Consider the following 22,572-nt stretch of genomic DNA (forward strand, 5'->3'; position numbering starts at 1 on the left):
AGGGATATATCTATATGGAGACAGTCCCCCAATAAGGCCTTTTGGAGAGACAGAGAGAGAGTATGCCAGCACACACCCAGCACCACCTGACACTGGAATAAAATCCTAGTCAGTACAGCGCTTTATATAAATATATATATATATATATATATATATATATATATATATATATATATAGATAGATAGATAGATAGATAGATAGATAGGTAGATAGATAGGTAGATAGGTAGATAGGGATATGGACCGGCACTCCGCTATAATAAATGCTTCAGGGCTTCGGTGCCTCCAGTGTACAATGGGGCAAATACCAATGAAAAAGAAATCCGCGGCACTCGGAGACTTAATGTTGCAAAACGTGTATTAGAAAGTTTAACACTTCCTGCCGACGTTTCGGGGCTAGCACGCCCCTTTGTCAAGGTGAACAGGTGAGTGTATATATATATATACACTCCCCGCGCCAATTAAATGTGCCCCCCCCCCCCTCTTCTTTGCCCTCTGTAACCGTGTTCAGCAGGGGAGAGTCCGGGGAGCCAGCTTCTCTGCAGTGTGCTGTGGAGAAAATGGCGCTGGTTAGTGCTGGAGGATCAAGCTCCGCCCCCTCACCGGCGGGTTTCGGTCCCGCTCAAATTATTTATACTGGCGTTTTTTTTTTTAATATACTGCCTCTGCAGTATCTAATCCATCTGCCAGTGTCCCTTGAGGTTTATATTGCTGCCCAGGGCGCCCCCCCCCTGCGCCCTGCACCCTTACAGTACCCGCTGTGTGTGTATGTGTGGGAGCAATGGCGCGCAGCGTTACCGCTTTCAGTGAAGATCTGAAGTCTTCTGCCGCCTTTGAAGTCTTCTTTTCTTCTTAATACTCACCCGGCTTCTATCTTCCGGCTCTGTGAGGAGGACGGCGGCGCGGCTCCGGGACGAACGGCGAGGGTGAGACCTGCGTTCTGACCAGGGGCGGATCCAGAAGAAAATGATAGGGGGGGCACCATGGAAGGGGCAAGTACATTTGCGTGCGGCTTCGGTGCATGTGAGGTGGCGCTTCTTATACAATGCCCACAGTTGTAGCGCTCATTATGCAATGTCCACTGTACTGGTAGTGCCCCTTATATAGACCCCATAGAAGTGGTGTCCCTTATGCAATGCCCGTATTGCCCCCAGTAGTAATGTTGCCTGTAGTAATGCCCCCAGTCATTATGCCCCCAGTGGGAATGCCCCTGCAGTTATGACCCCAGTAGTTTAGCCACCAGTAGTAATGCCCCCCTATAGTTTGCCCCATTGTAGTTTAGCCCCTGTAGTTATGCCCCCCTTATAGTTTAGCCTCCAGTAGTAATGCCCCCAATAGTTTGGCCCCTGTAGTTATGCCCCCAGTAGTTTGGCTCCCCCTGTAGTTTAGCCCCCAAGTAGTAATGCCCCTGTAGTTTAGCCCCCAAGTAGTAATGCCCCCAATAGTTGGGCCCCTGTAGTTATGCCCCCAGTAGTTTGGCTCCCCCTGTAGTTTAGCCCCCAAGTAGTAATGCCCCAGTAGTTTAGCCCCCAAGTAGTAATGCCCCCTGTAGGTGCCCCCCAGTAATAATGCCCCCAGTAGCTGCCCCCCCCAGTAATAATGCCCCCAGTAGCTGCCCCCCCAGTAGTGATGCCCCCAGTTATAATGCCCCCAGTAGTAATGCCCCCCCTCAGTAGTAATGCCCCTTGTTGATGCCCCCCCCAGTAGTAATGCCCCTTGTTGGTGCCCCCCCCAGTAGTAATGTCCCCCCGTAGTTTCCCCCAGGAGATGCCCCCGCTGCATTAAGGAAGAAAAAAACATAATACTTACCGAGCCCCGTTCCCGCGCCGCTGCAGTACTCCTGGCTGGCGTCCTCTCCTCAGTACTATGAGAGAGACGTCATGACTGACGTCTCTCCCATAGCGCACGGCGCAGTGACAGCGCCGGAAGCCGGAGCTCAGTACTGAGCTCCTGCCTCCGGCTACCGCTGTGCAGGGAGACGGGCGCCCGCTGGTAACACAATCTCAGCGGGCGCCCGTCATCTCCCTGTGCGGCGCCGACACCGCGGGGGGGGGGGGGGAAGCCACAAATGACAGGGGGGGGCACGGACCCGAGTGCCCCCCCCCCCTGGATCCGCCACTGGTTCTGACCCTCTGGAGCTAATGGTGTCCAGTAGCCTAAGAAGCAGAGCCTATCATTTAAGTAGGTCTGCTTCTCTCCCCTCAGTCCCACGATGCAGGGAGCCTGTTGCCAGCAGTGCTCCCTGAAAATAAAAAACCTAACAAAAAGTATTTTTCAGAGAAACTCAGGAGAGCTCCCCTGCAGTGCACCCAGTCTCCTCTGGGCACAGGATCTAACTGAGGTCTGGAGGAGGGGCGTAGAGGGAGGAGCCAGTGCACACCCATTCTAAAGTCTTTAGAGTGCCCATGTCTCCTGCGGAGCCCGTCTATACCCCATGGTCCTTACGGAGTCCCCAGCATCCTCTAGGACGTAAGAGAAAATAATAATAATAATCACCAAATCAGTTGTAATTAATATGCCTGTCCTTTTCTTGTATGTTTTATTGTCTTTTTATATGTAATGTAATAAATATATGGGATGTAGTTATGTGACCACCGGTCACATTACCGCCGGCTACATCCCGCCCCCCCTCTAAATCCCGACAGTCGGCATGCTGACTAGCAGGGACTATTCCCACTCGTGGGTGTCCGCGACACCCATAGAGTGGGAATAGAACAGAGGCGTATCTAGCATGGGGCGAGCAGGGCACGTGCCCTGGGCGCCGTGGCAGCCCCAGCAGATGGGGGCGCCACCGGCACCTGCACGGCCCACTCGCCCCATACGACAGGGATTCCGCCGGCGCTACACGCGGCGCTTTCCCTGTTTCCCCGGCTGCTGTGCCTGTCACACTGTGCAGTCAGCGGCAGCCAGGAGCCTCCCCCTACTAACCCCCCCCCCCCCCCTCCTTCAGTGCGCGTGTGCGCGATCTCGGAGGTGCGCGTACGCGACCTCGGAGGTACGCGCGTGCGCGACTTTGTTTGGAGGTGCGCGTGTGGCCTCGGAGGGAGGTGCAGGAGGTGAGCAGGGCAGGCTACACTGTGTGTGTGTGTGTGTGTGTGTGTGTGTGTGTAATTTACTGTGTGTGTCTGGGGCTAGTGTGGTGTGTGTGTGTGTGTCTGGGGCTAGTGTGGTGTATGTGGGGCAATGTAACTGGCACTGTGGGGCATGTATCTGGCACTGTGTGGCAATGTATCTGGCACTGTGGGGCAATGTCTCTGGCACTGTGGGGCAATGTCTCTGGCACTGTGGGGCAATGTCTGGCACTGTGGGGCAATGTCTCTGGCACTGTGGGGCAATGTCTCTGGCACTGTGGGGCATGTAACTGGCACTGTGGGGCATTGTATCTGGCACTGTGGGGCATTGTATCTGGCACTGTGGGGCATTGTATCTGGCACTGTGGGGCAATGTAACTGGCACTGTGGGGCATTGTATCTGGCACTGTGGGGCAATGTAACTGGCACTGTGGGGCATGTAACCGGCACTGTTGGGCATTGTATCTGGCACTGTGGGGCATGTATCTGGCACTGCCGGCACTGTGGGGCATTGTATCCGGCACTGTGGGGCATTGTATCCGGCACTGTGGGGCATTGTATCCGGCACTGTGGGGCATTGTATCTGGCACTGTGGGGCATGTATTTGGCACTGTGGGGCAATGTAGCTGGCACTGTGGGGCAATGTAGCTGGCACTGTGGGGCATGTAACTGGCACTGTGGGGCAATGTAACTGGCACTGTGGGGCATTGTATCTGGCACTGTGGGGCAATGTATCTGGCACTGTGGGGCAATGTATCTGGCACTGTGGGGCATGTATCTGGCACTGTGGGGCATTGTATCTGGCACTGTGGGGCAATGTATCTGGCACTGTGGGGCATTGTATCCGGTACTGTGGGGCAATGTAACTGGCACTGTGGGGCATTGTATCTGGCACTGTGGGGCAATGTAACTGGCACTGTGGGGCATTGTATCTGGCACTGTGGGGCAATGTAACTGGCACTGTGGGGTATGTAACCGGCACTGTTGGGCATTGTATCTGGCACTGTGGGGCATGTATCCGGCACTGTGGGGCATTGTATCTGGCACTGTGGGGCAATGTAACTGGCACTGTGGGCCATTTTCAGTGGCCACACCCCTTCTGAAATGTGGCCACACCCATTTTTTTGCTGCGCGCGCACATGCTTCTTTTGGTGTTTTTTTTTTTTTGGGGGGGAGGGGGGGGGGGCGCCATTTTCCATCTTGCCCTGGGCTCCAAAAACCCTAGCTACGCCTCTGGAATAGAACCTGTGCTCGCCACCGAGCCCGCAAGGGGCTTGTTGGGCTCCCCCCACCAGCATTCCACTGCCGAGATCCCGAGGTCGGTATGCTGACCGTTGGGATCCCCAGCAGCAGTAACGCATACCCAACCCAAATATATGTTTAAAAAGGTAAACAAAAGGACGTTTTATAACCTCTTTTGGAAAAATTAAACCCAGGTAAAAAACAAACAGAAAAAAACAAAAACTCTATTTGCCAGTGCTTCCCAAATCTCTATTTGTGGTTATCTATTTTTAAAGGGGCAGAGTAACCCCCTGTTCGTAGGGAAGCTGCAGACAAATGGAGGAACACTGAATATTTAATTTGCGCCAGGTGGTAATCTTTGTATTTCTGTTGGCATTCATAACCCACTGATGAAACAGTTGAAGCCACAACCTTTGCGGAAATCTGCAAAGCTGACAACAGGCAGAACGTGAGCAGCAAAAAAATAGATAGTGAGTTGCCTGGAACAGGGGTTTAGAGAGTACTAGGGGGCCCAAGTCCCTTTTTTTTTTTTGGGGGGGGGGGGGGACATGGCCTAATCATGGTAGGTGTGGCGTTGCCCCTTGTGCAAATAAACATGGGGGAAAATATTTTCAGAGTCACGAAGCGCAGATTTGGGGTGGTGTTATTGTGTCTCCCAGCCAAGGGCAAATCCAGAGAAAGGCGCGATCGCTCTCCCGCCACCCCCGCACAGACAGAAGAAACTGCTGCTGCTAAGTAAGTAAGGAAAAAAGCCTTCTACAGACTACTCAGTCGTTCTTTAAAGTAAGAGCCTAATTTATGACCTTCTACATTAACTAGTGAGCAGAGCAAAAGTAAAAAAAACTATTCCCTAAAAAGGTACAGTACATAGAAAGCAGAAGATAGTTCTCCCCAGTGGGTGTGGTATGGAAGGTAGATAGTAACTAGGTCGACAGTGTCTAGGTCGACAGTAACTAGGTCGACAGGTCAAAAGGGCGACATGAGTTTTATGTTTTTTTGGTGTAGTTTTCTTCGTAGAGTGACCAGCAACCCCAATTAGTGCACTGTGTCCCCTCACATGGCTCGCTTCGCTCACCATGCTTCGGTCAAGGTTCCTCGCTCCGCTACCGCTTCGCTCAGCACAGATTACCGTTCCAATCGTAGTCCACATGGATCGTTAAGTATGAAAAGGTTAAAAAAAAAAGAAAACAATCGTAAAAAACTCATGTCGACCTTTTGACGTGTCGACCTACAACATGTTGACCTAGAGATCCTGTCGACCTAGAAACCCTGTCGACCTAGTTACTGTCGACCAATAGTGGTCGACCTAGTTACTGTCGACCTAGATACCAGATCCCCTCCCCAGTCAAGTACCATTGTGTCCACCCTGGGAATTCTCAGCCAATGGGTGGTGGATATCCAATCTGCAATGACAAGCTGAAGACACTCTGAAGGCTGGAGCAATGAGAATCTAGCCATACCAGGCACAGAATCCTGCAAAGAGCATTCAGGACTATAAACTGCCCACTTTACATGTGCAAGATCTGATTTGTTTTGCAGACTTCCAGACAGAGTTTTCCGGGAACACACCATGGTTTAATGAGTATATTTGTCATTTAAATTACAAAAATGTTGTACATTTCTAAAACCATTTTTCAATACAACCACCAGAAAACATTATCAGTACCACTAAATATGAGCAGAACTAGTAAAACCTAAAAGAAAGTTTGGGGGCTACCAGGGGTGTATCTAGGGGTTCAAGAGACCCTGGCAAACTAAGGGACTGGCGCTCCCCCATAATGTAAATAGTGACAGGGTTCACTGCAAAATGGGTGGGGTCTCATGGGGCAGGGACGTGACCACACAATAGTACCCCTAATTCTAATTATGCCACACAGTTGTGTCTCTTCACATTACACCACACAGTAGTGCCCCTTACACAGGTTATGCCACACAGCAGTATCCCTTATACATGTTAAGCCACACACTAGAGCCCCTTACTTACATTATTCCACACACAGTTAGAAATAAAGCAAATGTTCTGTGCATAGCTGTGCTGAATGTGTGCTATAGAATTCACTTTAAACATAACGCAGCTAAACAAGCCATGCAAGTGACAGCCAAAGCATAAAAGTATTGAGTTGCAGGATACTAACTTTTTAGGTTGAACAAACTAATTAGCTAGGTTACATAAAACATTGCTTTTGCATGTAACTCCACCCCTCCCTGCAATATGATTGTAACAAACTGTCAAACCATTTTCTAAAGTATATAGCACAGGTATTAGGGAATACTTTAGTAACATACTGTACTGAACATTTCATTTGTTTCGTATAGGAGTTAACTTTAATACTTGTCAACACACTTGCCTGAATAAAGAAATATACAAGCATATACATAATTCTTCATAAAATGCTATACAACAAAAACAGGAGTGACAACATATCTTACACGGTTTGAGACAATTTCAAACACTATACAGGTGAAACTCAGAAAATTTGAATATCGTGCAAAAGTTCATTTATTTCAGTAATTCAACTTAAAAGGTGAAACTAATATATTATATCGACTCATTATATGCAAAGTGAGATATTTCAAGCCTTTATTTATTATAATTTTTAGGATTGTGGTTTACAGATTAAGAAAACCCCAAATCCAAAATCTCAGAAAATTTGACTATTATAAAATCAATAAAAAAGGATTTTAAATACAGAAATGTCGGCCCTCTGAAAAATATAATCATGCATATGTACTCAGTACTTGGTTTGGGCCCCTTTTGCATGAATTACTGCCTCAATGCGGCGTGGCATGGATTCTAATAGCCTGTGGCACTGCTGAGGTGTTATGGATGGCCAGGATGCTTCAATAGTGGCCTTCAGCTCTTCTGCATTGTTCAGTCTCATGTCTTTCATCTTTCTCTTGGCAATGCCCCATAGATTCTCTATGGGGTTCAGGTCAGGCGAGTTTGCTGGCCAATCCATCACAGTAATCCCATGGTCATTGAAGCAGGTTTTGGTACTTTTTTATAGTGTGGGCAGGTGCCAAGTCCTGCTGAAAAATGAAGTCAGCATCTCCATCTCTTGTCAAACCGCTCCTGAACAACAAATAGCGTCAGAGGCGTCTTACCTGGACTAAAGAAAAAAAGAACTGGTCTGTTGCTCAGTGGTCCAAAGTCCTCTTTTCTGATGAGAGCACATTTTGCATCTCATTTGGAAACCAAGGTCCCAGAGTATGGAGGAAGAATACAGGCACACAATCCAAGATGCTTGAAGTCCAGTGTGAAGTTTCCACAGTCTGTGTTGATTTGGGGAGCCATGTCATCTGCTGGTGTTGGTCCACTGTGCTTTAAGTCCAGAGTCAACACAGCCGTCTACCAGGACATTTTAGAGCACTTCATGCTTCCTTCAGCAGACAAGCTTTACGGAGATGCTGACTTCATTTTCCAGCAGAACTTGGCACCTGTCCACACTGCCAAAAGTACCAAAACCTGGCTCAATGACCGTGGGATTACTGTGCTGGATTGGCCAGCAAACTCGCCTGACCTGAACCCAATATAGAATCTAGGGGGCATTGCCAAGAGAAAGATGAGAGACATGAGCAGAAGAGCTGAAGGCCGCTATTGAAGCATCCTGGTCTTCCATAACACCTCAGCAGGTCCACAAGCTGATAGAATCCATGTCACACCGCATTGAGGCAGTAATTCATGCAAAAGGGACCCAAACCAAGTACTGAATACATATGCATGATTATACTTTTCAGAGGGCCGACATTTCTGTATGTTATGACTACTCAGTCTCCTGGGTTATAAGGAAGTACCTGGTGGTTCTTGGTGACGCTCACGCAATTACCCTTGCCCAGCAGTCTTTTAGCCTCCGATGCTAGGCTTCTCCTATAGCAGCCGCATTTCCAGAGTGAATTAGGTCCACCCCGTACTCAGAGGCCCCCAGGTTTTAAGTATGGACAAGGCGACTATTGGAGGCTGGGCAAGAGTAAATTGCAGTACGGTGAGACGTTCATTGAACCTTACCTAGATACCGCTACAATACACACAGAGAGAAACAGCCGGATGCACACGGGTGCAACAATGCATAGGTTGGAATATAAATTTAACACAATCAGTATGTACATGCAACAATGCACAGGGTGTTATAAGCAACAAGACTGTATATACATGCAACAATGCACAGGGTGGTTTAAAAATGAAACACAAGAGGTAACTCAAACTCTGAAAATAACCAATGCAAATCCCAGGATTTAGCTTAAAGTGTCTGATGAGAATTCTGAAGAAGCCCAGTATTTGGAACTGGAACAGAACCCCCTGAAGGGAAGCAGAGATCCAGAGACACTGAGACTGAGACCGGCTTCAAAGCAGGATTACACTGTGTGCAGTGATAGCTGGCTTGGCAACTGGAACAGACAGCACTAACTGCACAGATTCTAGATTCCACCAAGGAACAGGGACCGGACTTAGGTACAAACAGGAAACAGGAAGCTTCAAGCTATAACCGGCCTCAGGTGAAGGGCAAGCAGGGTAATAAAGAGAGCAAGCCCCAATCAGGATGGCTGGCAAACCAGACAAAAGACAATGACTTAATTATCTGACAGGTGAGACTGCACAGGCCACACATACAGGAAACAGGCTGCAGTTCACAGACTCACCGAAGGTGGCCCGCAACCGTACCCCAAACAAGTACATAAGAAAACCTGGAATGCTAACAAAAATACAACAGCCTCACAACATAAAAAACATAAACAGAATGCAAGCTGCATTCGCAATTTGTAACACTGTATTTAGAATCCTTTTTTTTATTGATTTTATGTAATATTCTAATTTTCTGAGATTTTGGATTTGGGGTTTTCTTAAACTGTAATCCACAATCATCAAAATTATAACAAATAATTACTTGAAATATCTCACTTTGCATGTAACGAGTCTATATAATATATTTGTTTCACCTATTAAGTTGAATTACTGAAATAAATGAATTTTTGCACAATATTCTAATTTTCTGAGTTTCACCTGTACAGTGCTACTGTCATTGTAAACTGTAGCCTGCACAAATAACTGCCAGCACTTGTTCCAAGGATATCAGCACTGCCACTGATAGGCGCAGTACAGTGTAGAGGGACAACACAGCCAGAGAGTGGCCCGGAGATCCCTTTACCAAGAGGTGTGCTGCCTCCGGGAGCAGCGATGACACCACACATAGGAGGTCATTCCGAGTTGTTCGCTCGCAAGGCGATTTTAGCAGAGTTGCTCACGCTAAGCCGCCGCCTACTGGGAGTGAATCTTAGCATCTTAAAATTGCGAACGACGTATTCGCAATTTTGCGATTACAAACTTCTTAGCAGTTTCAGAGTAGCTTCAGACTTACTCGGCATCTGCGATCAGTTCAGTGCTTGTCGTTCCTGGTTTGACGTCACAAACACACCCAGCGTTCGCCTAGACACTCCTGCGTTTTTTCCGGAAACGGTAGCGTTTTTTCCCACACGCCCATAAAACGGCCAGTTTCCGCCCAGAAACACCCATTTCCTGTCAATCACACTACGATCGCCTGAGCGAAGAAAAAGCCGTGAGTAAAAATCCTAACTTCATAGCAAATTTACTTGGCGCAGTCGCAGTGCGGACATTGCGCATGCGCACTAAGCGGAAAATCGCTGCGATGCGATGAAATTTACAGAGCGAACAACTCGGAATGAGGGCCATAGTGTGATACCGGGTGCTACTGTGTGGGCTCTGCAAAGGACCTCAGGCCTGAACCTCACCGCTGCACCCAGTACGTGGTTTCATCTCCCCAACACACAGATCCACTGTCGTGACGTCACTGCACCAAACCCCTTATCTGGGTTCATTCAAATCAATGGGGCCCGGGAGCGGAGGTCAGGCAGTGATTGCCGGCTCCGTGTCACAAACTCCCCCCTCACAGCCCAGACACCCTATAGTCTGAGATCTGAAAACATGGCATCCAACGACACAAAGGAGAGTACACATACAGGAGGGACGGGTGCAGCTATACTCCTTTCCCGACGCCGGCAGCAGATGGGGGAGGAGACAGAGCAGGGCTCTGCGCTGCCACAGGATGGAGCGGGCCCTTACCTGTCTGGCTTGTTAGCAGTTAATGGAGAATGATTGCTGCCAGAGGCCACCCACATGATCGGATGAAATAGTTTGGAACTACTATTCCCTCGGCCAGCACCCCTGGCGAATGCCATCCTGGCCAAGGGGGTAGATATGCCCCTGGAGGCTACAACTTATTAAGAATTGTGGGAACCATGCACTTAATAGTTTGGCATGTCTGATATAGAAACTAATAAACTTTGTCATTATTATAATTGACTTAAAAAAAGTTACCTCTAGATGGCTCTACAGCAACATCAGTTTTCATTTTGTGTAAGGGGTGGGAGGTTGTAGTCGTCAGTTAAACCCTGAGGCGTTTTTTAAGAAAACAATTCCCTATTATGTGTCTACAGCTGTCACCTGCTCAGGATGTTCCGATATGTCCTCTTTGATCCTTTGTCTCCTCTTTCTGGATAAAGATGGCTCAGACACAGAACTGTGAGGCTGCATTTCAGTTCTTGCAGCTACTCCGTCCTAAAGGAAAAACAATGCGTACTATAAATGCAGTCTCTGGACGTAAGATAGGACAGTTTACATGGGATGCAGGCATTAGGATGACATTAATAACAATGTCCACGTTTCATCATTGTATACATGATGAATGTTGACATGGCCAAGATTGATATTAAGACCATGTCTACATTCTCAAGTCGACATTATGACCTCCAACATGCCATACCACACCTGTTTACATGTATCTATTATAACTTTGATACAACATAGAAAAACAATGTGAAGCCACATAATTAATTTTCCTGTTCTGGTTACATTATTATTATGAATTCACACTTACGGGTTCTGTAACAGGAACAAACGGTTCTAAGAGTTTGTCTGTAGAGTCCATAGCTTCCTGCACTCGGATAAAAACAAAACAATACATTAGAACCTGGAAGTTCTGTAGTAAATATTGCATAAAGACAGTACATCTATAATTACGATCTTCTTTCTGTTTAGGTTCAAAACACAAATATATTAGAACTGCAGAGCTCCAACAGCTATGTAATTTAGGGTTGTGGGTGTGCCTTTATTGGTGGTGGTGGGGGGAGCGCCAACATTACTAGCATTATATTAAATTCACAGCAGTGGCCAAGAGGTCAGGCAGCCCCTAGGCATAACATTATTACTAGTGCTGAGATAATAAATATTTTATATATATATATATATATATATATATATACCACAGTTGTGCTCACAAGTTCACATACCCTAGCAGAATTTGTGATTTTCTGGCCATTTGTCAGAGAACATGAATGATAACTCACAAACTTTTCTTTCACTCATGGTTAGTGGTTGGGTGAAGCAATTTATTGTCAAACAACTGTGTTTACTCTTTTTAAATCATAATGACAACAGAAACTACCCAAATGACCCAGATCAAATGTTTACATACCCCAGTTCTTAATACTGTGTTTTGCTCCCTTTAACATCAATGACAGCTTGAAGTCTTTTGTGGTAGTTGTGGATGAGGCTCTTTATTTTCTCAGATGGTAAAGCTGCCCATTCTTCTTGGCAAAAAGCCTCCAGTTCCTGTAAATTCTTGGGCTGTCTTGCATGAACTGCACGTTTGAGATCTCCCCAGAGTGGCTCAATGATATTGAGGTCAGGAGACTGAGATGGCCACTCCAGTACCTTCACTTTATTATGCTGTAGCCAATGACAGGTCGACTTGGCCTTGTGTTTTGGATCATTGTCATGTTGGAACGTCCAAGTACGTCCCATGCGCAGCTTCCGGGCTGATGAGTGCAAATTTTCCTCCAGTATTTTCTAATAACATTCTGCATTCATCTTGCCATTAATTTTGACCAAGTTTCCAGTGCCTTTGTAGCTCACAAATCCCCAAAACATCAGCGATCCACCTCCGTATTTCACAGTAGGAATGGTGTACCTTTCATCATAGGCCTTGTTGACGCCTCTCCAAATGTAACGTTTATGGTTGTGGACAGAAAGTTCAATTTTGGTCTCATCACTCCAAATGACTTTGCTCCAGAAGTTTTGAGGCTCGTCTCTGTGCTGTTTGGAGTATTGTAAGCGGGATGCTTCGTGGCATTTGCGTAGTAATGGCTTTCTTCTGGCAACTCGACCATGCAGCCCATTTTTTTTATTGTGCATCTTGAAACAACCACACCACTTTTTTTCAGGGAGTCCTGTATTTCAGCTGAAGTTATTTGTTTATTTTTCTTTGCATCCCGAACAATTTTCCTGGCAGTTGTGGCTGAAATTTTTGTTGGTCTACCTGACCGTGATTTGGTTTCCACAGAATCCCTAATTTTCCACTTCTTAATTAGAGTTTGAACACTGCTGATTGGCATTCTCAATTGCTTGGATATCTTTTTATATCCCTTTACTGTTTTATACAGTTCAATTACCTTTTCCCGCAGATCCTTTGACAATTCTTTTGCTTTCCCCATGACTCAGAATCCAGACACGTCAGTGGAGCACTGGATGAAAGATGCAAGGGTCTTTCAGGAGTCCAGAAACTCACTGACCTTTTATACACACACACTGATTACAAGCAAACAGATCACAGGTGAGGATGGTTACCTTTAGTAGCCATTCAAACCCGTTTGTGTCAACTTGTGTGCATGTTATCAGGCCAAAATCTCCAGGGTATGTAAACTTTTGATCAGGGTCATTTGGGTAGTTTCTGTTGTCATTATGATTTAAAAAGAGTAAACACAGTTGTTTGACAATAAATGGCTTCACCCAACCACTAACCATGAGTGAAAGAAAAGCTTGTGATTCTGCTAGGGTATGTAAACTTATGAGCACAACTATATATATATATATATATATATATATATATATATATATATATAAATATATATATATATATATATATAGATATATATATATATAGATATATATATATATATATATATATATATAGATATATATATAGATATATATATAGATATATATAGATAGGTAGATATATAGATATATATATATATATATATATATATATATATAAAAATCAGCAGCAGCTCTGCGTGTGTGTGTCGGTGTGCTTGTGTGTGTGTCGTGATTAATTACCAGTCAGCCCTGATGGTGCGGGAGCAGGGGCGCATAAAGACAGGAAGAGGTCCATGTGCGCATTCGCAGGTCTCTTGGAAAATGGAGTGGCAGACATTTTCCTGGTGATTTACCTACTGTGCATGTCAAATGTTAGGAAAATGACCACCGCACCATTTTCCCAATGGTTTCTGCAGTGCTGCTGTCGACGCTGGACTCCGGAGGGTAAGTACTGAAAAAAATGGGTGCAGAGATTGTGGTGCGGGCCCACCTGAACCCCAGGGGCCTGTGTGCACCACACCCACTATAGATATGCCAGTGTGAGGGAGGCTCCTTCTGCCCCTCTCTGAATACTAAAGCTCACAGTCATACATACAGCAACAAAAGGATTATTTGATTATTTAGTGTCTTTTATCCTCTTCCTAAGGCCAAGTTTCCTCTAAAAAGCCTCCTTGTCTCAGAGATCCCTGTGGAAACAGAAGGCAGAAGTACAGAAGTAGTATGGTTGTTTTAAAGGAATCCCAGACAAGCGTGTCAGCTAAAAATGAGGCTGTTTGATATTAACCCATTTCCTGGCATGGCAGTATATGGATATGAAAACAGCTGCTTTATTAAGGAACTGGGCCTTTCATATAATGGAGAGGCCATAAGATTGCTAACTAAAGGTGGGTACACACCGATAGATATATCTGCCGATCAACTGATCGGCAGATATATCTATGGACGGATCGGGCAGTGTGTTGAGCATACACACTGCCAGATCCGTTGGGTACTGATGTCATGAACTGGGAGGGCGTGTACACACGCCGGCCCAGTTCAGTTGTTAATCACCGCCGGCTGCCGCAGCATGTGTACGGGCGGTCGGCCGACTGCCCGTACACACACAGTGACGCACCAATATATCGGCAGATATATTGGCCGTCGGCTGTGCTGCGGGACCGACGCGATATGTCTGTGAACGACGGAGTTCACAGACATATCGCCCGTACACGCTGGCCGACGGACCCGCAATATATCGGCCAGTGTGTACCCACCTTAAGAGGCCTGACCTCCCACTAAATCACATTTGAGGACTATCGTGCAGGTAAAGAGCAGCTGTGCAAGGCACTGTATTTAGGGAAATTGTCCATTTGCTTCACAACTAGCCCTGACTGCCCTCAGGCTCCATGGTCGCAGGCAGTAAGGAAAGATGCAGAGCTGCCCAAGCAACAGTGACAGGATCAGAAGCTGCTCTGAAGCAGGAGGTGAAGCATAGCTGCGATATGCGACTCTGCATAAACACAGCCATTTCTGGCTTTGTCCCCTTTAGAATGGTCAGGGAGGACTGCAAGGGCATAGCTTTAGGTGCAGGGAGTGCAGCTGCTATGGGCCCAGCACCTTCCCTGCCAAAGTTACATACATTTTTGTACCATTGGGTGATAATAGGGTTTTAATTACCTACCGGTAAATCCTTTTCTCGTAGTCCGTAGAGGAAACTGGGGTCCATTTAGTACCATGGGGTATAGACGGGTCCACTAGGAGCAATGGGCGCTTTAAGAATTTGATAGTGTGGGCTGGCTCTTCCCTCTATGCCCCTCCTACCAGACTCAGGGGCAGATGTATTAACCTGGAGAAGGCATAAGAAAGTGATAAACCAGTGATAAGTGCAATGTGATAAAGGCACCAGCCAATCAGATCCTAACTGTTAATTTACATATTGGAGCTGATTGGCTGGTGGCTTTATCACCTTGCACATATCACTGGTTTATCACTTCCTTATGCCTTCTCCAGGTTAATACATCTGCCCCTCAGTCTAGGAAACTGTGCCCGAGGAGACGGACATACTTTGAGAGAAGGATAGATAAAGATAGTGGTGAGATTCCGAAACAGCACACACAAAACAGAGGAAAGCAATGCTAACCCAACTTTAAACAGGAACAGCAACAGCTGAACCAACAATACTTAACCAAGTAACAGTGCAGGAAAAATTACGCACCGGGCGGGCGACCAGTATCCTCTACGGACTACGAGAAAAGGATTTACCGGTAGGTAATTAAAATCCTATTTTATCTTACGTCCTAGAGGATACTGGGGTTCCATTTAGAACCATGGCATTGTACCAAAGTTCCCAAACCGGGTGGGAGAGTGCTGAGGTTCTTGCAGAACTGATTGACCAAACTGAAGGTCCTCAGAGGCCAAATTATCGAACTTGTAGAACTTAGCAAACGTGTTCGAACCAGACCAAGTAGCCGCTCGGCAGAGCTGTAAAGCCGAGACACCCCGGGCAGCCGCCCAGGAAGAACCCACCTGCCGTGTAATAAGCATGCTGGACAGTGAGCCTGATCCAGCGTGCAATTGTCTGCTTTGAAGCAGGACACCCAATTTTATTGGGATCATACAGAACAAACAGTGAGTCGGATTTCATGTGACGAGCTGTCCTCTTTACGTATACCTTCAAGGCCCTCACAACTTCCAAAGACTTTGAAGTAGCGAAAGTGTCGGTGATAACCGGAACCACAATAGGTTGGTTGATGTGAAACGCAGACTGCACTTTCGGAAGAAATTGCTGACGAGTTCTGAGTTCAGCTCTGTCCTCATGGAAAATTAAATAGGGGCTCTGGTGAGGGTGACGGTCTTCCACGTAAGATAGTTTACATCCACCTCCTGCAATGGTTCAAACCAGTCCGATTGGAGGAATTGGAGCACCAAATTGAGATCCCAAGGTGCCGTGGGAGGCACAAAGGGAGGTTGGATGCACAGAACCACTTTCAAAAACGTCTGGATCTCAGGGAGAGAAGCCAATTGTTTCTGAAAGAAAATGGACAAGGCCGAAATCTGGACATTTATGGAGCCCAGACGTAGGCCCACATCCACACCTGCCTGCAGAAAAAGCAGGAAACATCCCAGGTGAAATTCCACCGCAGAATAAGTTCTGCTCTCGCACCACGAGACATATTTCTTCCAAATATGGTGGTAATGTTTAGACATTACCCCCTTCCTGGCTTGGATCATAGTCGGGATAACTTTGTTAGGGATCCCTCTTCTGGCTAGAATCAGCCGTTCAACTTCCATGCCGTCAAATATAGCCACGGTAAGTCCTGATAGACAAACGGGCCCTGTTGCAGAAGATCCTTCCGAAGAGGTAGAGGCCACGGATCCTCGATGAGCATCTCCAGAAGGTCCACGTACCAGGCCCTTCTTGGCCAGTCCGGAGCAATGAGTATTGCTTGAACCTTTTGTCTTTTTATTTTTGAGAATTCTTGGGATCAGAGGAAGTGGAGGAAACACGTACACCATCTGATAGACCCATGGAGTCGTCAGAGCGTCTACCGCCACTGCCTGTGGGTCCCTCGACCTGGAACAATACCACTTGAGCTTGAGACGAGCGGCCATCATGTTGATTTGTGGATATCCCCACCGACGTGTCAAGCACCTGAACACTTCTAGGTGAAAGCCCCACTTCCCCGGGTGCACTCTGAAATTGCAGCTCTGCTTTTCGTTTCGCCCTGTCGGTTTATGTACGTCACTACTGTCACATTGTCTGAAAAGACCTGAATGGGTCGATCGTGAAGAAGATAAGAACACTGCAGAAGGGTGTTGTATATAGTGATGAGCGGGTTCGGTTCCTCAGGATCCGAACCCCCCCGAACTTCACCCATTTTACACGGTTCCGAGGCAGCCTCAGATCTTCCCGCCTTGCTCGGTTAACCCGAGCGCGCCCGAACGTCATCATTCCGCTGTTGGATTCTCGCAAGATTCATATTCTATATAAGGAGACGCGCGTCGCCACCATTTTCACTCGTGCTTTGGAGATGATAGCGAGAGGACATGGCTGCGTTCTCTCAGTTTCTGTGTTCAGTGTGCTGCAAATATCTGCGCTCAGTGTGCTGCAAATATCTACGTTCTCTGCCTGAAAAACGCTCCATATCTGTGCTGCATTGTAGTATATAGTAGGAGAATTTTGCTGTGACCACCAGTATATATATAGCAGTACGGTACAGTAGTCCACTGCTCTACCTCTGTGTCGTCAAGTATACTACAAAAGTTCAGTAAAATGACCCAAAAGTCAAAATTAAAAGCGTCTCATGAGAAGCGTAAACTTGCCAATATGCCATTTACGACACGGAGTGGCAAGGAACGGCTGAGGCCCTGGCCTATGTTCATGGCTAGTGGTTCAGATTCACATGAGGATGGTAGCACTCATCCTCTCGCTAGAAAACTGCAGTGCCACTCCTAGATGGGCCAGGTGTTTGTGTCGGCCACTTGGGTCGCTTAGCTTAGCTATCCAGCGACCTTGGTGCACCTCTTTTTTTCTTTGCATCATGTGCTGTTTGGGGGCTATTTTTTAAATCGGCCATCCTGTCTGACACTGCAGTGCCACTCCTAGATGGGCCAGGTGTTTGTGTCGGCCACTTGGGTCGCTTAGCTTAGTCATCCAGCGACCTTGGTGCAAATTTTAGGACTAAAAATAATATTGTGAGGTGTGAGGTGTTCAGAATAGACTGGAAATGAGTGGAAATTATGGTTATTGATGTTAATAATACTATGGGATCAAAATGACCCCCAAATTCTATGATTTAAGCTGTTTTTGAGGGTTTTTTGTAAAAAAACACCCGAATCCAACAAAAAATTATCAGGGAGGTTTTGCCAAAACGCGTCCGAATCCAAAACACGGCCGCTGAACCGAATCCAAAACCAAAACCCGAAAAATTTCTGGTGCACATCACTAGTTGTATATGGCCCTGAGTTCCAGAATGTTGATTGGAAGGATGACTTCCTGACTTGACCATCTTCCTTGAAACTGCACCCCCTGGGTGACTGCTCCCTAACATCGGAGGCTTGCTTCCATGGTTAACAGGATCCAGTCCTGAATTCCGAACCTCCAGCCCTCGACGAGGTGAGAAATCTGTAGCCACCACAGAAGGGAGATCCTGGCTTTTGGCCACAGATGGATTCTCTGGTGCATGTGAAGATGCGATCTGGACCATTTGTCCAACAGATCGAGCTGGAAGGGTCTTGCGTGAAACCTTTCGTATTGAAGCACCTCGTAAGAGGCCACCATCTTCCTCAGAAGGCGAATGCATAGATGCACCGATATCCGGGTTGGCATCAGGACATCCTGAACCATCGACTGGATTACCAATGCCTTTTCCAACTGACTCCATGTCCAGTATAATTTCCAGGAATAGGAGCCTCCGTGTTGGCTGTAGGTGAGATTTCGGAAGGTTCAGAATCCACCCGTGATCCTGGAGAAGTTTGGTTGAGAGACCAATGCTGTCCAGCAACCTCTCCCTGGACGACACCTTTATCAGAAGATCGTCCAGGTATGTAATTATGTTCACTCCCTGCTTGCGGAGTATAAGCATCATCTCTGCCATCACTTTGGTGAACACCCTCGGTGCCGTGGAGAGACCAAATGGCAGGGCCTGGAACTGGTAATGACAGTCCCGCAGTGCAAACCGTAGATAAGCCTGATGAGGTGGCCAGATCGGAATGTGAAGGTACGCATCCTTGATATCCAGAGACACAAGGAATACCCCTTCCTCCAGACCTGAGATCACCGCTCTCAGAGACTCCATCTTACATAGTAACATAGTATCTAAGGTTGAAAAAAGACAATTGTCCATCGAGTTCAACCTATTTGTGGTCTCCTATGCACGATTATTTTGTATAAAATTTTGACTGAAGTTGATGACTGCCATTACGTTTTACCCCTCTTTTTTATAACCATAGTGCGTGACTGTGCCCCGTAACCCTGGATATCCTTATCCATTAGGAATTTATCTAACACATTCTTAAAGGTGTTGACTGAGTCGGCCATTACAACTCCCTCAGGCAGGGAATACCCTTAATTAGTTTGGTCGCCCGCCTTTGAACCTTTTCTAGCTCCAGGATATCCTTTTTGTAGTAAGGTGCCCAGAATTGTACACAGTATTCAAGGTTTGGCCTCACAAGTGATTTATATAACGGGAGTATAATACTCCGACCCTAGCATCAATTCCCCGTTTTATGCATGCTAATATCTTATTAGCCTACTGTGCTGCAGTCCTACTTTGGGTACTACTGCTTAGTTTGCTATCTATGAGGACACCTAAGTCCTTTTCCAGTACAGAATCCCCTAATTTTACCCCATTTAGTATGTAGGTGTTATTTTTGTTCTTGTTACCACAGTGCATTACCTTACACTTGTCTGTATTGAAGCGCATTCTCCATTTCGCTGCCCAAGCTTCTAATTTAACTAAGTCGTTCTGAAGCGACTCAGCATCCCCCTCCGCATTTATAACTTTACACAATTTGGTATCATCTGCAAAAATTGACACCATGCTCTCTAGACCTTCTGTTAGGTCGTTAATGAAAATATTGAACAATAGCGGTCCTAATACTGAGCCTTGCGGCACACCACTTAGCACTTCAGTCCAAGTTGAAAAAGATCCATTAACCACAACGCGCTGCTCCCTATTATCTAACCAGTTTTTGACCCAAGTGCATATTGTGCTTCCTAGCCCTGATTCTTGTAGCTTGAACTTGAACACTCTTAAGAATGGGTTCAAGGACTTGAGTTTCAGAATTGGTCGTACCGAACCGTCCAATTTCGGCACTACAAACAAGTTGGACCAGTACCACTTGCTGTGCAAATGAGGTGGAACTCGAACAATTACTTGAGTCTGTACCAGTTTTTGTATGGCCTGCTGTAAAGTTATACTTGCCTCTTGTGAAGCTGGTAAGCCTGATTTGAAGAATCTGTGAGGTGGGAGCTCTTGGAACTCCAGTCTGCAGCCCTGGGAAATAAGATCTATGACCCAGGGATACCGGCGCAAACTTGACCAGATGTGACTGAAGAATTTTAGTCGGGCTCCCACATGACAGTCTTCTAGGCATCGCGGTCCACCGTCATGCTGAAGGCTTTGAGGAAGCAGAGCCTGAGCTCTGTTCCTGAGCACCTGCAGTTGCTGGTTTGCGTGGTTTACCTCTTGCGTCTCTGGAGGCCGTAGAAGCAGCTCTGGAGGCCGTAGAAGCACCTCTGGATTTTCCCTTAAACTTGGCTGTCTGAAAGGACTGTAAATTTGAAGCTGAATAAGCCTTCCTGGCTGGGGGAGCTGCGGAAGGAAGATACGCAGACTTATCCGCAGTAGCGTTGGAGATCCATTTGTCTAGTTCGTCTCCAAACAAGGCCTCTCCTGTGAATTGTAGGCCTTTCACACCTTTCCTGGAGTCCGCATCAGCAGTCCACTGGCGTAGCCACAAGACCCTCCGTGCTGACACTGCCACAGCGGTGGTGCGTGCATTAAGCAAACCAATCTCTTTTATGGCTTCCACCATAAAGTTCACAGAGTCCTGTATATGCAGGAGTAAAACAACATCCCCACCTAGACAAGGAATCTAACCCCTCAATTAGGTTACCTGACCGTTTAGAAATGGCTTTTGTGATCCACGCACATGCAATAGTGGGTCTCTGGGTCACCCCAGCAGCTGTGTACAATGATTGGAGTGTAGTCTCAATTTTTTACGATCAGCCGTATCTTTTAGGGAGGATGCACCAGGGACAGGCAAAAAAAAATTCTTGACAGCCTAGAGACTGATGCGTTAGTGGATCGGTGGATTTTCCCATTTTTTCCTATCCTCCAGAGGAAAAGCAAAAGATGAGAGCAACCTTTTAGGGATTTGAAATTTCTTATCAGGATTAACCCACGGTTCTTCAAACAGGGTATTCAATTCCTCTGACGCAGGAAAAGTGACTGAGGACTTCTTTTTTACATTAAAATAAGGTTCCTCGCACTACTCTGACACCTTATCAGGAATTTGCAGAACATCTCTGATAGCTTCTATAAGAGCCTCTATTCCCTGTGACAGAGTAGCATCCCCCCCTCCAAATCCACCTCACCCTCCTCCATGTCTGACCCGTCAGCGTCAGAGTCAGACTGCAGGATATGGGCCAGAGATTGTTTTTGCGGACAAATGGGAAGGGATTGAGACGCTGGTTTGGGGAGTCTCTATTCATAAACTCATGCACAGTCTGTCTTAAGTATTGCATCTCTTTCTCATTGCGGGATAGTTTTGTAGAAATATTTGAGACCATTCCCTTAATGGAATTAACCCACTCTGGTTCAGCCCCGCTATTCTGGGAAGGTGCACTTCCCTGAGTACCCAGTAGTGAGCCCCCTAGTGAAGAGGAGCACTCCGCTGTACAAGAAACACACTCTTTGCCTGACATAATGTAAATGTGACTGCACACACACACACACACACACACACGAAAAGGTTAAGCACAATTAACTCACAAAGAGCCCTTCAGGGAGACACAGAGTTATTTGGAGCCAGCCCCCAATGCGCCCTTTTCGCTAATGCCAAGCTTAGCCGGGTCGCAGACTAAGTACCCTGATAGGGGACTTAGGTGGTCATTCTGAGTTGTTCGCTCGTTGCCGTTTTTCGCAATGGAGCGATTAGGTGGAAAATGCGCATGGTACGCAGCGCGCATGCATTAAGTAATTTAACACAAAACTTTGGAGATTTACACAAGCTTGAGCAACATTTTTTTCTACGCTCGAGTGATCGTAGTGTGATTGACAGGAAGTGGGTGTTTCTGGGCGGCAACTCAGCGTTTTCAGGGAGTGTGCTAAAAAACGCAGGCGTGCCAGGTAAAAACGCAGGAGTGGCTGGAGAAACGGGGGAGTGGCTGGCCGAACGCAGGGCATGTTTGTGACGTCAAACCAGGAACTAAACGGACTGAGGTGATCGCAATCTAGGAGTAGGTCTGGAGCTACTCAGAAACTGCAAGGAATTATTTATTAGCAGTTCTGCTAATCTTTCGTTCGCTATTCTGCTAAGCTAAGATACACTCCCAGAGGGCGGCGGCCTAGCGTGTGCAATGCTGCTAAAAGCAGCTAGCGAGCGAACAACTCAGAATGACCACCTTAGTACACTAATAATCGCTCCCCCCCCCTGCTATGACCCCCTGGTACCGCTGAGGTAATCTGGAGTCTCTCCGGAGGAGCTGCGCGTCCCTGTCAGTCAGTGTCTGTGTCCACTGCAGAGGGAAAATGGCGCTGGTGAGCTGCTGGATCCGCTCATAGTGAAGGCCCCGCCCCTTCAATGGTGCGCGGTCTTCCCACTTTTTTTATACTGGCTGAAGTAATATGGTGCTTAAAATGGAGAGAAAACCGTTTTGAGGCT

General features: G+C 46.8%; 1 protein-coding gene across 1 annotated transcript in view; it reads right to left on the bottom strand.

Annotated features, from left to right (window-relative positions):
- Positions 1-22,572, bottom strand: part of NEK4 (NIMA related kinase 4) — a 171,422-nt gene that overhangs the window by 99,128 nt on the left and 49,722 nt on the right. The window contains exons 8-9 of the mRNA XM_063940618.1: positions 11,204-11,260; positions 10,771-10,884 (exon numbers count right to left, since the gene is read on the bottom strand). Of these exons, the coding sequence (XP_063796688.1) occupies positions 10,771-10,884; positions 11,204-11,260 (171 nt within the window). The remainder of the gene's footprint in view (positions 1-10,770; positions 10,885-11,203; positions 11,261-22,572) is intronic.

The sequence above is a fragment of the Pseudophryne corroboree genome, chromosome 9 (assembly GCF_028390025.1).
Source record: "Pseudophryne corroboree isolate aPseCor3 chromosome 9, aPseCor3.hap2, whole genome shotgun sequence".
NCBI classification, from domain to species: Eukaryota; Metazoa; Chordata; class Amphibia; order Anura; family Myobatrachidae; genus Pseudophryne; species Pseudophryne corroboree.